The sequence below is a fragment of the Rhinolophus ferrumequinum genome, chromosome 19 (assembly GCF_004115265.2).
Source record: "Rhinolophus ferrumequinum isolate MPI-CBG mRhiFer1 chromosome 19, mRhiFer1_v1.p, whole genome shotgun sequence".
Taxonomy (NCBI): Eukaryota; Metazoa; Chordata; class Mammalia; order Chiroptera; family Rhinolophidae; genus Rhinolophus; species Rhinolophus ferrumequinum.
Window position 1 is genome coordinate 16442067 of NC_046302.1, and position 17718 is coordinate 16459784.

Consider the following 17718-nt stretch of genomic DNA (forward strand, 5'->3'; position numbering starts at 1 on the left):
ATTCCAAGTCCAGGAAGATGTTAAAATTTCTATCAAGTGCTGGTACCTAGTCATTAAACTCTACTTTGAAAATAAGCAGCATGTTGCATAATTTGTTGGAACAATTCCTTATTCTATTTAACTTGTCATAAATTAGCAGAATAAAAATAGTTCTGCAGCACCATGGGGTATCTGGTATGCAACAAAGATAAAAAGATTCCACCGGTTAGCCCTGAAGTGGTTTAGCATCTCTTTTCCTGCTCAAGCTAAGTACGTTATTACAGAATTCATACCATACTGAAACTAACAAGGGCAAAATGCTACTTCAGACTATTTTTTATAACCCTTTAAAAAACCATTTTTCCTAAATAATTATATTTTAATGATAAAATGCAGCTAGAATTGGATGAATCAAAAGCAGGGAAACATTTAGTTTGGTCAGAGGCTGAGGCAGTATCCAAACAAGAATATAGCACGTTTATTTAGGAGAGTTCAGTTAATCTATTTTAGGCAGGAACTGTGCAGAATGGCAGTAGAGAATTAAAAACAAAAACCAGATGAATGCTGAACACGTCTTTATTATAGCAATATATAAAACAAATACAACTTTAAATGTTCACAACCACATCAGCTACACATTATCATTATGGCTGATGTTATTCAGCTTATTCAAATTTGCGGAATAGCTTCCATACGTCTTGAAATTCACTTATCTTCATAAAAACATGGGATTGAAGTACCGTGTACATGTTTTTGTTAAGAGTATATAAATTCTTAATCTCCTGACTTTATAGTCTCAGCATTTTCATACATTTTCAGTGTGTTAACAAAACTTGAGGCCTTTTATTACTAAGAGAACCAACAGTTATACTTGCCAATGGTAACAATAGCGTTAAGAGTTAATAACTGATAAGTCACCAAGAGTTTTGACCTAGTTCCTTCTTCATTTAGAGCAAAGAACTTTTACCTGAGCATCCAGTCCAATCCCCTCAGGACTGACAGTATCCTTCAAACAACTCCTTTAAAAGCACTCTAAATGGCCATTTCCATTTTAATAGTCGGGTGAGGATTGTACCCTTCAATCTGGAAGTCTTCAGCCTTGAAGTCATCGATTGTCTCAACTTTGCGAAGGATTTTGAGCTTTGGAAAAGGCTTTGGTTTTCGCTGAAGCTAAAAACAATGTAAGACCATTATATTGCCCTATCTGTACAACCTACTTTAATTCTGCTCCCCGTGTCCCTTCATGAAACAAGTACACAGTATTTTATCAACAAAGTATTTTACAGGGGTGTAATACTGTAGATACCTTGTTGCTGGTTATACAATACTGTTGGAGCATAACTGACTGATTCTGTCACACATGTGGAGAAGGAAGGATATTTTGTGGAATCACAGTGTCAGGAGCCCGGTGGCTCACCAAGCTGTTAAGTTTTTATAACTGATTGCTCTTGGTAAATTTGTTAAGGACATGACACAGTCTTTTTCCTTTTGTATCTGTAACTCATAGTAGGCACTCAGAATGGTTACATGAGCCCCATGATCCTTATCCCAACTGTTCCTGACAGAAAGTGCAATTAACACAAAGGGATGCAAGACAGGATTCCTGGGATGAACGGCCAGTAGCAATGAGGACGGCCTCAAATTCTTCTGTCCAGCATGACTGTAGCAGATAGCCAGAGAGAAGCATCTGGATAAGCCCTGACATCACTCTAGTAAAGCAGACAAACTCCATCAAAAGAGAAACTTTCCAAACCTGGGTCTAATCTTGAAGTATTGGTTCAAAATTTTTATGCTTGTGACACAGACACTCTTATATTCTGGGAAGTTCCCATAAGCCCTGTTCTGAATGTGGCTGTCCCTCTGTGGTACTGCTACTTAGTACCCCACAGCACCTGTCATACTGGGTGCCTATGGTTGTTGAAGCACGTGACTCCTTGCCCCTACCCATCAGCGGTCCCTAAAGTGAAGCCCTGCAGTTGGAACAGTTCATCTTCTGTCAAGAATGCTATTATAGGAGGGACGTCCTATAAATCAACCTTTTATCAAGAGAAGGGACCACACTTCAAGTGTAACAGAATTCTCACCTGCATCTTCAGCGGCTCAATGTGGTTCAGGTAAATGTGTGCATCTCCCAAAGTGTGTACAAAGTCACCTGGCTAAATCACAAGAGAGGAAGCAAACCAGTTTTAGTTTCAATCTCTTTAAAAAAAACACATAATTTAAAAACATTATATAAAGTATGTAGACATCTCAGAGCTTTTCAGAAAATAAATTTAAACCAGCATTGGTTTTAAGAAAAGTTAACTCATAAAAGTTAGCTTGTATTGTAAACAAGCTATATAAACCTGTTTATGTAGACCACAAGACCACAAGGATCAGAATTCTCTGCAATTAGCTTTTTCATGTTAAAGAGTCTAAGAGTTCAGAGCTTTCAGGTGGCAACAACCGTCCCTTCCCGAGAGCAGCCCACCTTCAGGCCAGTGATGTGCGCGATCATGTAGGTGAGCAGGGAGTAGCTGGCGATGTTGAAAGGCACCCCCAGGCCCATGTCTGCTGACCTCTGATACAGCTGGCAGGACAGCTCGCCGTTCACCACGTAGAACTGGCAAAGGGCATGGCACGGAGGTAGGGCCATGAGAGGCAGATCTGAGGAGCCAGCACAGAAGAAAATGAGGAGTGGTGGTTTTAAAGAACACAGCTATATAGGCAAAGTACAACGGAGAGACACAGAAGCCAAGTCATCGGGTGGAGATCCTGAGAACGAGCCACGGGCCGCAGTTACCTCCATGACCCACACCTTCCCCTCACAGCAAAGGCAGACCATTCCAGTCCCAGCGGTGGCACAAAGCCGACGGAGAGCTGTCCCCAACAGCAGGCTTCTGTGATGCACGTTTACAACTGAAGCAGCGCTCTCCAACCTGAGCTGAAATTAGTTACCGGTGCTACCTTCATGGCACCAAACTACAAGTACAGGAAGAATTCATTTGCAGGGGCCACAGGAAACTCACGTCTCAGGCACACCTTCCTGGATTCAAAGTCTCTCTTACAGATGCACATGTTCCTCTCTGGGTGTTTACTACACCTTGGTAAGTTTAATTTTTACAATACTTGTTATAAACTATTGTAACAGTGATCTGAAACTTTATCGGCCCCAATTTAAAATGTTAAAATCTTGTATGTATTTTTACAAGCAACGTAAAGCCCTTTTTGGAGTAAGAATAAGTATAAACATACAAAGTAAGATCATCTGGGTCCAATCCCATCCTCTGAAGGTGAAAATGTGGCCAAGTGTGACCTGCCCAGGGTCACCCAACCAGCCACGAGGCTGGGGACAGTTCCCGGGCCCTGCCCCACACTGGAGGCCCCTCCACAAAGGGACGATGCTTCCCTTTGTGCTACAGTTAGGACACGAGAGGATGAGTGGGATGCTTTCAACCTTTTGGATTCCACGCGCACAGGATAATTCTTCTGTCATCAGCGTTAGTTTTGATGGTGTCAATCACCTTTTGCAGTTGGTCTACTCCTTGACCTGAATAATCTGTGGAATTATCAAAAAGAGAGGACACATGTACACATTAATTCCAGAGGCCTTAGAGCTTATCTATCACACTGTTTTCCACGACCCCCTCTGGCCCATGGTTACAAGATATCCAAGGCGCTTCTCAGATCTTGTTGAGTTATGTTGAGATCAACGCCTGGTCTAGGCTCCTAGGTCTGTCCTCTGGAGCCACAACAAAGTCTACTTTCTTTTCTACGTAAGAGTCCTTTAAATAGTCCGTCAATCATGGTGCCACCTCCTCCCCCGCCCCTATCTCAACAACCTGTTTCTTTCAGTGGTCCCCAAAGGACTTAGTCTCTATACCCACCCACCATTCTTGTCATACTTCACTGACATGATCTAGTTTACCCATGTCCCACAGAAAGTACTAGGTCTTACATAGAATATACCATTCCATACATGTTCACGACTAACAGGATTGTGGATTCCTTTCTAGGACCTTGACACGATCTTTCCAACACTCCCACCTAAAATGTCAATTTAGCAGGTAAACGCCTATTGATTTGTAAATATCAGGCAACTTCTATAATTATTACACCACTTGAACTTTTCTCCCGTTCCTGGTCTCTGGACTTTCATTCTTTGCTTTCCTTCTGAAATGGAACTGGAAGCTGAGAAGTGTGGAGCTTCATCTTCTCCTCTGGTTAAACTTTCCACTTATTGGTGTCAGACTGCGTCCTAGTCCAGTACTTCTTAATTTTTTTGGAGGAAAGCCTTATCATAATCAGTTCCCAAAAAAGGTAATATTAAAATTTTTTTTAAAAATTAACTGTGGTGGAACTGTTCTGTATCCTGATTGTGGTGGTTCTATAGCTCTTATACACATGCTCTGAAATTGTGTACACACGCATGCTAATGAATACATGCATAACGGGAGAAATCTGAGTAAGCTCTGTGGATTTTGCCGATGTCAATTTATACAAGTTGTTATCTTTGGGGAAAACAGAGTGAAGGGTAGTGGACCGCTCTACTTTTTTTTTTTTTTTTTTTTGCATTTTCCTGTAAACCTATAATTATCTAAAGATTAAAATTTAAAAACGAACAAAAAACCCTCTCCTATTGAAGTCCAACAGCTGAGCAGTCATACATTAAATTAAGGCCATGACTTAATTAGGCACCTTAGGGAGAACAAATAATTGAACTCTAGGCAGGGTTTAAGGCACAGTCAAGGCAGGGAGTAACCTCACATTCTGGGGATGTCCTAGCACAGGCTGAATACTGACAACCGACAGAACATTTACGTGCAGAAATAGTTTGGACTACCCAGTATTGCTTTAAAGATTACAGTAAAGTTTACATAACATAAAATTTACCATTTTAACCATTTTTAAATGTGCGTGCAGTCAGTGGCGTTAAGTATAGTCCCAGTGTTGTGCAACCATCACCACCATTCATCTCTGGATCTTTTCCATCTTCCTAAACTGGAACTCTGTACCCATTAAACAGCTCCCCAGTGCCCCCCCCCCAGTGCCTGATCCACCGTTCTGCTTTCTGTCCCAAGAATTTGTGCCGATTCCAGGTCTGCACAGCATTTTAAAGCTTAATGAAGTTACCAACATTCCAAAGATCTCAAGATTACACATAACATGCAGACTTTTAGGCGTTTATTGAAGAATTCTGACATTAGGCCCACATCCATCTAGCTGGCTGGAGGTAAAATGTGACTGTGTCCCCTTTAGATGAGACTCATGCTCTCCTGGTCACTAGTCTCTGCCCAGCCATCAAACTGTTACTTCCTGTGTGTGTGCGCTCACGCACACACACAGACACACAAAACCAAGGTACAAATTTGCTTTTATAATCCTTGACCTACAGACAGATGGGACAGGAAGGGTCAAAGGACCAGGGCGGGGCTCTGTGACATTCAGCAAGTGGTGCCACCAAGTGACAGAGGAGGGTGGATATCCAGGAAGGAGATGTTTCATCTTCCTCCATCCAGCCGGGTCAGGGAGGGGAGGACGTGCCATCACAGCAGCAGCACCTACAGTGTGCTGGGTGGCTCGGTCTTAAGAAGGAAAGGGAGAGCAAAACCTTTGCAGGGCAATCCCTGGGCGTCTCATCTCCTAGATGACGTTCCCACCTTATTGCCCAACATAACGCCAGCTGTGTCAGTATGTGCTGATAAAACAAGGCATGGAAAGCGCCAAGCGCCCAATAATGCCAATCACCAAGAGTGTGATCTGACCTCCATGAGGTGTAGTTGTGGCTCCTGAATCTGAAATAGCCTCTCCCAAGGTCAAAGTTATACATCAGCTCCTCAGACACTGCCTTTTTATCCTCCACACTTCTCTTGAAACCATGGAGCAAACTCACTAAGACAGGTGCTAAGGAACATGAGGCAACACTGTTTCCTCACCTGAATCCATATTTTTGTATTCTGCCCCAAAATGCCTCCACTGAAAGCCATAAACTGGGCCTAAATCCCCTTCTTCTCTGTTGGAGAATCCCAGGCTGTCCAGGAAGTCACGGGACCCGTTGGCATCCCAGATTCTCACTCCCTTGGATGACAGTTCTTTAGCATTTGTGGATCCCTAGAAGACATGGGAGAGCAGAGCCGGTGAATTCACTCATCCAGGAGACTTCTGAGTCATTGGGGCTCTACCCCCCACAGCCTCCCCCCACACCAGCCTCTGGAATGTGCTGACACACTGGCGACAGGCACTTAACACGTCCTATCTTTAAGCAGGCTTGTCCCAGCCCAAACTTTGGAGGTCCTCCAGGACAATCTGATCCCTTCTGTGGAACTACCCTCTCAAATCTTTTTTCCTGTTCCCCTCAACTAAATTTTCTGGACTAAACACCTCCAAGCCCTTTAACTATTCCCACACAATCTAGTTTTGTGATTCTTAACCAAACGTGTTCTGTGTCCAAGTGTGATACGCAGAGTGAATATGCCTCACGTGTGATGTTTGGTGTTACTTAGATCTGGTATATAGGATGTTTCTGATTGGCCAAATCAGCACTAGCTCTCTGGCAAATGGATCAGTCACATTATCTCTTATGTGCCACTATTAAGTGATGTTTACCCCAACCTATACTTGCACAGTTAAGGTGTTGTTGGTTTGTTTTTGTTTTGCCACATACAAGCCTTACGTTTACTTCTCATATTTCAACTTATTAGATTTGGCCGTTGTCATTGTAACCTGTATCCTGACTGTGCATCGAGGTCAAGGACAGACCCCCATCGGCCTCTAGAGCCTTCAGGTCTGATGTGACGTAATGGTAACAAGCCAGGCGATGGTGCCACACAACCTGGGCTTTGTGCCTGTCCTCTAACCTCCCTTTTTTACCTTGATAAACCACAGCAACTCCTCCAAAACACCCTTCCAGAATACACGTTTGGTTGTCAACAGAGGAAATTCATCTGAAAAATAGTTTGCCATATAATTTCAAGATGGGAAAACAGAACATGCCGTCCAACTTTCTCTGTGGAAGAAAACTTCCCAGGTTATTAGGTCCTGGAGTGACCACAGGGACAACCGGAAACTCCTGCCACATGGGCAACCTGGATGAGGGAGGAACCCACAAGCCACAGGATAAGTCAGCAACACAATTCAGACTGAAACTACCCTCTCGAGCCCCTCACCCAACGGACACAGGAATTCCACACAGTGGAGGGGGCAGGGGCCAGGCAGGGACACCCACGGGGTCAGGGAAAGAGAGCCCATCAACTACCCTGTTAGTGAACTACACCTCCTTTGCAGAGGTGTGAGGATAACACACAAAGTGCACCCTGCGACAAAGCCTGAAAGCTCCCAGGGCTATTCCACGATTATCCTGCCAGGTAAAACTTGCTCAGGACCTGGGGGTAGATACCACATTAACAAAACTGAAGAATAGTTTTTAAAGATTTGCAAAGCAAATTAACCTCTGTGTTTTAACTGTACCAAAAATAGTAACTGTTTCAACAATTTATATGCATGATCCTATTTAATCCCTGAAACAACCCTCGTTGAGGCTCCTTTACAATCTCCTTTATAGACACCATGAGGGAATACAGAAGTTTGCTTCAAGCAATAGAGAAATATAAATGAAAAAACTTATCTCTAAATCTGGTACCTATTCAGTTGAATAGTTGATATTCATGTCACAAGGATAGATTTTTCAAGCACCTACTTGTATCAGTATTGCCTGAACATTATTTCCTCCATTTTGAGCACATGGGGAGGCTGAAGACTAAAGGGATTAAGTAACGGTCTAAGCAGAAGGGCTGGAGTAAAAACTAGGTCTGTGGCTCACTGGAGGCCTCAGCACTTGGAGCTGCAGGAAGGTGGATCCCTCTCCTCTGCTCAACAAAATTCGCCAGGCTGTCCCAGGCAGTTTACCTGCTGCAGGCGGGTAGTTTCCAGTCTCCAGAAAGGGTGGAGGGTGGAGGCTTTCTCCCCTGAGCACATTTCATCTCCTTCACCAATAGTGGTTCTGACCACTCAAAACCACCCTCCAAACCTGTGTCAAGGATATATGGGATGGGGGACCAAAAAAATGTGTACAAGTGCACACTTTGGCCAATGTTGCTCAAGCAATAGTTTGCCATAATCAGAAGTGTCTGGATGCTGATGGTAACCACTTTGAGCACCTCTTGTAATTGCAGAAGTCAAATGTGACTTGTGTTCACCTTTTGTTATCAGTATATTTTGAGTATTACAATTTTAATAGTTTTTTCTTTTCTTAAAATGTGCATACATTTTCTTGGCACCCTCTGTATGTCTTGTGTCCACCCCTACTCTGCCCCTTTGTCTTCTGAAAGCCTGACGGGAACAACCCCTATGAGACACTTCTTTCCGGGAGCCATCTATCTTAAAAGTAAAAGACGAGAACTTCTACTCGGACTCTCCAGCTCCAGTTTCAAGGTTTAAGAGGAAAGCTTGTTCATGACAGCAGATGTCATGAACCACAAGTTCCCGCCGCTCCCTCTCAGTTCTTTCTCTTCCCGCCGGCATTGCCCCGCCCACATAATATTGCCTCCAATTTTGAAAATAACTGCGAACGAGACCGCGCCAACACGGGCAGGGGAGGGGCGACAACCCGACCTCCGACCAAATGCTCGGTCCAGCCCAGGCAGATCCTCTCCCATTCTCCCTCTCTAATCCCACTCTAGCACGAGGCAAACACTATTGGGTCTTGCCCGCTTTGGGGAAGACAGCATAATGGGGTGATTAAGAGCAGTCCTCAGAGCCAGAAGGACCTGAGTGATTTTACCTCCCAGTTCTGTCACTCTTGTCCGTGTGACCCGAGGCAGATCAGCTCTCTAATCCGAGTCTCAACTTCGGCGTCAGTTAAGTGAGACCAAAGACGCTTCCTCCATCTCTGGGGATTACTGAGGTTAGGGCTAAACGCTAACCGCAGGTCCGCCCTCTCTCCAGCGGCAGCTCGGAGCCCACCTGGGCGCGCGCCCTCCCCTGCCCCTGGCACCGCCGCGGTCACCTCTCAGGCTGTAGCGCGCCTGCATGCCGAACACCGACAGGGTGCCGGTGCCGGTGCGGTCATCCTTCCTGAACCCGCAACGGAGGATGTGCTCGATCTGCCCCAGGTACTGCAGCTCCCCGTGGGGCCGCGGCTCAGCGCCCCACTCCTGCGCTGCGGGCGGCGACGGCAAGCTCGATAACTCGGAGCCGGCGGCAGGCATGGTGCCACCGCGGCAGCAGGAACCAGGACAACGGCGGGAAGACGGTTAAGGACCGTCTCAGTTTGTCTTTCCCGCCACCCCGTGGGCGACTCCGCCTCTTCCTGCTCCGAGACGGCGGGTACGCCGGGAGCCCGCGGGCTCTCGCGCCCCCTCGCGTCCTGGAAACGCACAGAGCCGCGGGGGTAGCGCTCTCTGCTCTGGAAAGAGCGCGCTAGCCTCCTGAGTCCGGCCCCATTTACTCCATTTAAAAAGTTAAGAACCTTTGTTATAGAAAGCAGTCCTAAAGCCTGTATCTTGGTGCATTGGTTAAGAAAGGCCGCTCTAGTTGGAAAGTTTTGGGATCGACTGCGCCATTCACTGATGAAGCAAGCAGAGCCTGGAGCAGTCGCCACATGTTCGTAAAATCTAAAACCAAACAAAACCCTGTTATTTGAGCTACGTTTTCCTGCAGCTGTGGGATGCTTACTAACTAGTAATTTGCCTTTCCATTTTTTCTCCATCCTCACTGAAGGCCGGCAGCTGGAGCAGGTGGAATAAGGCAGCATTTTTAAATGACTGACAAAGACATTTTCAAGTTTTTAAAAGCAAAAATTTCAATTTTAATGAAATGTTTATAATATAAACACTGGTGGGTGGAACTATTTGATAATGAATTTAAAATGTATTAACGTATAGACAAGCAGTCTTTTGAATCAACAACTGTTTATTGAGCACATAGTAGATGCTCAATAAATATTTTGTTGCTACGTCTGGGGTTATGAAGAATAAGATGTGGGCTCTGTCTGAAACATATTAAACATTATTTCTTGCCATTCAATAAAATCAGTTTATTTTCCTTGTTATCTCATGTGTATTCTCTGTTCGAGTTTCTGGATTCATTCTGCTAAAGTGTACCTCTCAAACTCAAGGTTAACATTTTTGTAACAAAAACTGATTCTGGGAGGAGGTAATATCTTTCATCTGCAGCTCTGCCTAATCTGCTCAGCAAAAACAATGTTGCATGCCTTTATATGGCACAAAGCCTATACAAGATAAATGGAATCAAAGACAATTTACAAAATAACTGGCCATTTGGGTTAATTGAAGGGGGGAAAACCCTAAGAACAGACTAAGGAAGTGTTTCAGGGAACATGTCACAAACCTCATAGTTGGAAAGTCCATGTTCTTGCTGTTTGGTTGTATGAGTGCTCACAAATGTACACTGAAGTACATTGGGCTACAGGATAGCAGATATTTTAGATTTAACCCATAACAATATTAGGCTGGTCTTTCCCAGATCAATGTAGATTCACTCTTCCCCACTCCCATGCTAGTGTAATAATAGATTTTAAAAGTCACCTGTATCTCCTTTGGGAATGATGGCCCTCCTGTATTGTGTTGTACTGTTTGGATAAGGTGGGCTGTCTCCAGACACTGAGTCAGAAAACCTGAACTCAAAAAGCAGGCTTTAGACAGGAATGGGGACTTGTGTTTGCAGTAGTTTGAGAGTGCCCCTGGGTGTAAGAAACAAAAATGTCACCTGGAGGGGCAGCTCTGAGTGGGCCAGGAACTGCATAGTTCTTTACTGGGGCGGGGGACAGGAATGGGAAGGGGAGGGAATTGTCCTGCATACTATTTCAATGTTTTAGCATGCCTGCAGGAAAACCAACTAAATGTAGGTATTCCCCCAACTCCACACCTACCAAAAAGTGTCTCCACACATTTCCAACCATGGGAGGATCCCAGGCTGAAAATATCCCATATTATCCATTTACAAGTTACCTTCTGTGTTTATTCTCCTTTTGTTATTTTGAGCTCAATTAAACTGAAGAAGGGTGCTGGAGTCCCAGGTGCTCCTCTTAAAGGAACTACACAGACTTACTCACTGACAGACTCACTCGCTCTCAGTTCCAGCACTGAAGCAGCAGCTGGAAAGGCACCAGGGACATGTGGGGAGGAACAAATTGTCTTCAGGGCGTGGGACAGAGGGGCAGCTTTCTGGCAGATGGAGTAGCTGGTGGAAGCCATTGTTTCTTGGTTGAGCCCCCCTGCTCCCAGTGTCCAAACACAGGTGGTCTCCATGAACCTGACTAACATCGTTTGTTCATGCCACCCTGGTGATTCCCTGAGACACCGCCCCCTCAACTTTTGGGCACACCCAAGCTGCTTCCAATGGCTTTTCCATTCAAACAGCCAGCCTTGGTTCATGCTGCAGACTTTCCTAAAATCTCTCAAAGGTTCACAAAATGAAAACAAGCAGCATCTGGCTTTGGCATGTCCTGTACTTCTGGTTGAGCAGCCCTAAGCCCAGCACTAGCAGGCGCCACCCTTGGTTACCAGCTTAGCCTCTTGAGGCACCTCCAAGCCCAGTGTGAGTGGCAGCCATCTGCAGATTGTATTGTGACTCATGCCAGGTGGTAGTAGGCAGAGCACAGGCTGCAGTTGAACTTGGCCTGTCACAGGACCCCTAACAGGTGTCATCAGTGCTGGTACACCCAGTGGCCAGCTTCAGACTGAGCTGGAGCATCACCAAGCCACCTCCAAGGATGACACACCCAAAGGGCAGAGTGGGCAGGCACCAGAACCTTGCTAAAGTGAATTCTGCTCCGTAGCGTCAGCCTCTGCACCGCAACTCCTTTACTACAGTCACAACGTCTTCACAACCAATCAGCCTGACAGTGAATCCCTCCCATTGACTTGCAAACAGCAACCAAGGCCTAACTACAACAAGAGGGCACACACAACTCACAGAATGAACACACCCAGAGCACCAGCTAAAATGACCAGGGAGACTGTGCCACTGGGCCCCACAGGACACATGCTACATAAGGCCACTCTAAGACTGGGAACTATAGCAGCCCTATTTGATACATAGAAACAAACATAAAGGAGGCGCCAACATGTGGAGACAAGGAAACATTTCCCAAATAAAAGAACAGAACAAAGCTCCAGAAAAAGAACTATACAATATAGAGGCAAGCAATCTACCAGATACAGAGTCCAAAACACTGGTTATAAGGATGCTCCGTGATCTCAGGGAGAACTTCAACAAAGAGATAGGAACCATAATAATGGAGACAGAAAACATAAAGAACCAGTCAGAAATAAAGAGTACAATAACTGAAATGAAGAATACATTAGAGGGAATCAACAGTAGCTTAGATGAAGCAGAGGATCAAAATCAGCAATTCAGAAGATAAGGTACCAAAAAACACCCAATCAGAACAGAAAAAAAAAATTCCATAAAATATGGGGAGAGTTTACAGGGCTTCTGGGACAACATCTAGCATAGCAACATTGCACCACAGGGGGGAGAGAAAGAGAGAGAGAGAGAGAGAGACAGAGAGAGAGAGAGAGAGAGGAATTGAAAACCTATTTGAAGAAATAATGATGGAAAACTTCCCTAACCTAGAGAAGAAAATACATGCACAAGCCCTGGAAGCATAGAGAGCTGCAAAAAGATGAACCCAAATAGGCCTACACCAAGATACATCATAATTAAAATGCCAAAGATTAAAAACAAAGAAAGAATTCTTAGAAGCAGCAAGAGAAAAGCAGTTAGTTACCTACAAGAGAGCTCCCATAAGATTGTCAGCTGATTTCTCAACAGAAACTTTGCAGGCCAGAAGGAGTTGGTAGGAAATATTCCAAGTGATCAAAAGCAAGGACCTACAACTAAGATTACTCTACCCAGCAAAGCTATCATTTAGAATTGAAAGACAGATAAAGAGCTTCCTAGATGAAAAAAAAGCTAAAGGAATTCCTCACCACCAAACCAGTATTACAAGGATTCTTAGAGGGACTTTAAGACAAAAAAATTAAAAAAAAAAAAAAACAAGGTAAAAAATATGAATAACAAAATGGCAATAACTACATATCTATTAATAATTACTTTAAATGTGAATGGATTAAATGCTCCATTTAAAAGATAGGATTGCTGAATAGCTGAGAAAACAAGACCCATACACATGCTGCCAACAAGAGACTCACTTCAGATTAAAAGACACACACATACTGAAAGTAAAGGGGATGGAAAAAGATATTTCATGAAAATGGTAACAAACAATAAAAAAAGCTACAGTAGCAATACATACATCAGACAAAATACACTTTAAAACAAAGGCTATAAAAAGAGACAAAGAAGGACCCAGTAATCTCACTTCTGGGTATTTATCCAAAGAAACCCAAAATGCTACTTCGGGGGGATGTGTGCATCCACTGTAGCATTGTTTACAATGGCCAAGATGTGGAGGCAGCCTGGGTGCCCGTCAGTGGATGAATGGATAGAGTATGTAGTGCACATAAGAAGGTAGGGCAATTAAGTTCGTGAACTTGTTGCAACGATGTTGCTAACCTTTTTTTGATATCAGAGGGATTATTTATTATGAATTTGTACCAACTGGACAAACAGTTAACCAAGTTTAATATTTGGAAATGCTGAAAAGGTTGCGTGAAAAAGTTAAACAACCTGAATTTTTCACCAACAATTCATGGCTTGTGCATCACGGCAATGCAGCAGCTCACACGGCACTGTCTGTGAGGGAGTTTTTAGCCAGTAAACAAATAACTGTATTGGAACACCCTCCCTACTCACCTGATCTGGCCCCCAATGACTTCTAGTTTTTACCCGAAGATAAAGGAAATATTGAAAGGAAGTCATTTGTATGACATTCAGGACATCGAGGGTAATATAATGACATCTCTGATGGCCATTCCAGAAAAAGAGTTCCAAAATTGCTTTGAGGGGTGGACTAGGTGCTGGTGTCGGTACATAGCTTCCCAAGGGAAGTTCTTCAAAGGTGACTGTAGTGATATTTAGCAATGAGGTATGTAGCATTTTTTCTAGGATGAGTTTGTGAACTTAATTGTCTGACCTCGTATGCCATGAAGTATTGCTCAGCCATGGAAGGGAATGGGTTCTTGCCATCTGCAGAGGCATGGATGGATCTGGAGTGTATTGTACGGAGTGGAGAATGTCAGCCAGATGAAGACAGATGCAGTGTGGTTTCACTTATATGTGGAACCTAAAGAACAAAATAAACAGAGCAGAGACAGACTCGTGGATACCAGGAATATTTTGATGGTTGCTGGATAAGAGGGGGTTAAAAGGGTGGGTAAAGGGGGGAAAGGGATTAAGAAGTACAAATTGGTTGTTACAAAGTAGTCTTGGGGATGTGGGGTATAGTACGGGTTATATAGTCAATAGTATTGTAATAACTATGTATGGTGTCAGATGGGTGCTAGATTTATCAGGGTGATAGTTGGGGGGCAGGGTGAAAAACTGAAGAGTTAAGAAGACGAATTGGTAGTTACAAATAATCCTGGGGATGTAAAGTAAAGCATAGGGAATATAGTCAGTAATATGCACTATTTATAGTGCCAGGTGGGTACTAAACTAGCTGGGGGATCACTTCTTAAATTATATAGATGTCTAACCACTATGTTGTACACCTGAAATTAACATAAAATAATGTTGAATGTCAACTGTAATTGAAAAATTTTAAAAGAGGGGGTCAAAAAGGTGAACGGAAATAAGAGATTCAAATTTCCAGGTATAAAACAAATAAGTCATGGAGATGTAATGTACAGCATAGGGAATATAGTCAATAATATTATGATAGTGAGGTACGGTGTTAGATGAGTGCTGGCCTTGTCGTAGTGATCACTCTTTAGGTATATAAATGTTGAGTAACTATGGTGTACACCTGAAACTAATATAATATTCTATGTTAGCTATACTTCAATAAAAATTTTTTTTTAAAAAATGTTCATACAAGTAAGTAAAGGAAAGCAGAAAACTAACATTTTTTGAGAGCCAACTATGAGTCACGAGCTTGATTATAATATTCTTTATATAGTCAAAGCTATCGTTTATTGATGCTTGTTATGAGTTATTAACTGTAGTTCTCAAAACTACTCTAGAAAACAAAAACCACGACTCTTATCACTTTACAGATAAAGACTCTGAGGTTTAGAGAGATTAAGGATCTTGTCTAAAGTCACACACATAGAAACCATAGCAGGTGGGATTAAAACCCAGGTCAGCCTGTATGTAAAGGTTTTTCACTGCACAGCTGCTTTAAGTCTGGTCTCTCCCTTTCCTCTCTTCAGTCTACAAGTTTCTGATAGTTCATTGACTATAAAATAGTCAGTTTCCTTTCACAACTTATTTTCTGGCATCTCCTCTGAAAAATATATCAAGTGTATGTTTGACTAGGCTCTATTCATTTGAGATTTACTGTACATTAAATCCAGGATTCTATCAATAGTATCCTAGTTTTTTATAGCCTTCAGTTATGATAGTAAAGGCCTTATCTTCATTTGGACTTGATTATATTCAATGGGTTGACTCTGAACTCTAACTTTTTCTGACAAGCCTTTCTATCAAACACCTCAAGACTGGGTGACAAATGTTTTGAGTCCACTCTTTAATTATATTCCTTTTTATAATGTAAAAGACTAACCATAAATATCTCCCCAATGTAATCCTTAGTGACAAATATTGGCAAATGACTCTCCTATTGTTGTATTGCACCAAGGTCCAAATTATGAGGTTACATAAGTGTCAGCCAAAAACATCTGTGTTTTCCATAAAATACGTATGGCCTTGTAAAAAGAGAGTGCTATTCTATTAATGTTAAAAAGAAACTATTCAGTATACTCATGTTCAAAGCAGCATTTTTCACAATGGCCAAAATGTGGAAGCACCCGAAGTATCCATTGACAGGTGAATGAATAAACAAAAAATGTGATACATTCAGCCTTTTAAAAAACAGGAATTCTGAAATATATGACTACACGGATGAACCTTGAGGAGATTATGCTAAGTGAAATAAGCCAGTCACAAAAGGACAAATACTGTATGAGTCCACTTACCTAAGGTACAAATAATAGTTAAATTTATAGAGACAGAAAATAGAATGGCAGTTGCAAAGGGCTGGGAGAAGGGAGGAATGGGGAGTTAGAGTTTAATGGATATAGCGTTTCAGTTTGGGAAGATGAAATAGCTCTGGAGATGGATGGTGGTGATGGCTGTACAACACTGTGAGTATACTTAATGCCACTGAACTGTACATTTAAAAATGGTTAAAATAGTAAATTTTGTTATGTTAAAAAAAAATCCTATGCAGGAAGGTGTAAGTCTTTACTAAACAAAGGAATGAATTACAGATATTTTTCAAAAGTCAATTGTTATATACTAAATTTAAAAAGCAAATTGAAAGAAGAATCCTTTATTAATTAGAAAGCGGCATATTTATAATAGAAGTGATAGAACAGACACTTTGGTGATTTAATATTTATTTAATTTATAAATACATAAAGAATTATTAATGTCCTATAGAATATAGTAATATGTACACTTGATTTTTTGAAAAAAAGGAATTTTCATTGTAACTCAATTTGAATAGTTATTAAACTGCCACTCAACATAAGAAAATTAATAGTACTCTATAATACATAACTGACATATATTCCTGCAGCTATGTTTATTGTATTATCCTATGTATTTCAGGATTTTTGGGTCTCAGCTGAAGAGGTAATTCTACTTGCTGGGTATAGGATGTATTGTATCTTCTTACCTTTTTTGAAAAAAGCAGCAAAAAATAAAAATATTAATAAGTTATTTATAGGCTGAGTGTATTTTTTATTGGAATAAAAGTCGAGAATGAGTAATAGAATAAATACTGTTGGCTTTAGAAAAATTAACACATAGCAAAATAATAGAAAAGCCGTATTTATGGATATTTTTAATAGCACTATTTGAAGGGATCTTCACAGTTTCTCTGGTTAGATGAACTTCTATGATAGACCCTGCCTCTGATGGGAAACCAAAGCATTTATTCTGTGCTTTACATATACACAGTGTTTGCTAAATAAACTTTTGTTAAAATGATAGGATTATGGATAACTTTTTGTCTTCTAAATGTTTGGAATTTGTGACTTCGTTACTTTTAGAATTTAAAAACTTAAATTTGTTTCTCCTTATGAATAGTGTGTTTCTCCGAAAATAAGACGTAGTCGGACCATCAGCTCTAAAGAGTTTTTTGGAGCAAAAATTAATATAAGACCGGTATTATATTATATTATATTGTATTATATTATATTATATCGTGTCTTATAGTACAATAAGACCAGCTCTTATATTAATTTTTGCTCCAAAAGACGCATTAGAGCTGATGGTCCAGCTAGGTCTTATTTTCAGAAAAACACCGTAATAACTGAGAATTAAAATGTAATTATTCTTTAGCATTGACCATATTACCAAAGGAGAATATATATAGTTTTAATTGTACCATTAATTGAGAAGATATTTCACCATAATCCACTTAGCCATTCTCTTGTTTTTAGACATTAAGATTGTTTTTTGATATTTTACTACCTTAAATCTTTTTGCAAATAAACTTGTAGAACTTGGGATGGGGGGGATTTTTAATCAAATTTAGATTTATTCCTTAAGATTTATTCCAGGAATTATTTTATCAAAAAGAAATTTTATGGCTCTTGACACACATAATCAAGTAGATTTTCAAAAAGACAAAAACAGTTTATATTCCCACCAATAATATACAAGAAT

The 17718-nt window shown here is 41.7% G+C and overlaps 2 protein-coding genes across 2 annotated transcripts in view; both read right to left on the minus strand.

The window, feature by feature from the left end:
- Window positions 1–537: 537 nt before the first annotated feature.
- Window positions 538–9248, minus strand: TYMS (thymidylate synthetase). The gene is made up of 7 exons (XM_033135558.1): window positions 8963–9248; window positions 6829–6902; window positions 5895–6069; window positions 3416–3517; window positions 2450–2625; window positions 2064–2135; window positions 538–1149 (listed from the first exon to the last, which is right to left on the minus strand). The coding sequence occupies exons 1-7, from the start codon at window positions 9162–9164 to the stop codon at window positions 1012–1014; spliced, it is 939 nt and encodes a 312-aa protein (XP_032991449.1). The 5' UTR covers window positions 9165–9248; the 3' UTR covers window positions 538–1011.
- Window positions 9249–16624: 7376 nt separating this feature from the next.
- The window catches only part of CLUL1 (clusterin like 1), a 28864-nt gene continuing 27770 nt past the window's right edge, over window positions 16625–17718 (minus strand). The window contains 1 exon segment of the mRNA XM_033135596.1: window positions 16625–16723. Coding sequence (XP_032991487.1) covers window positions 16625–16723 — 99 coding nt within the window.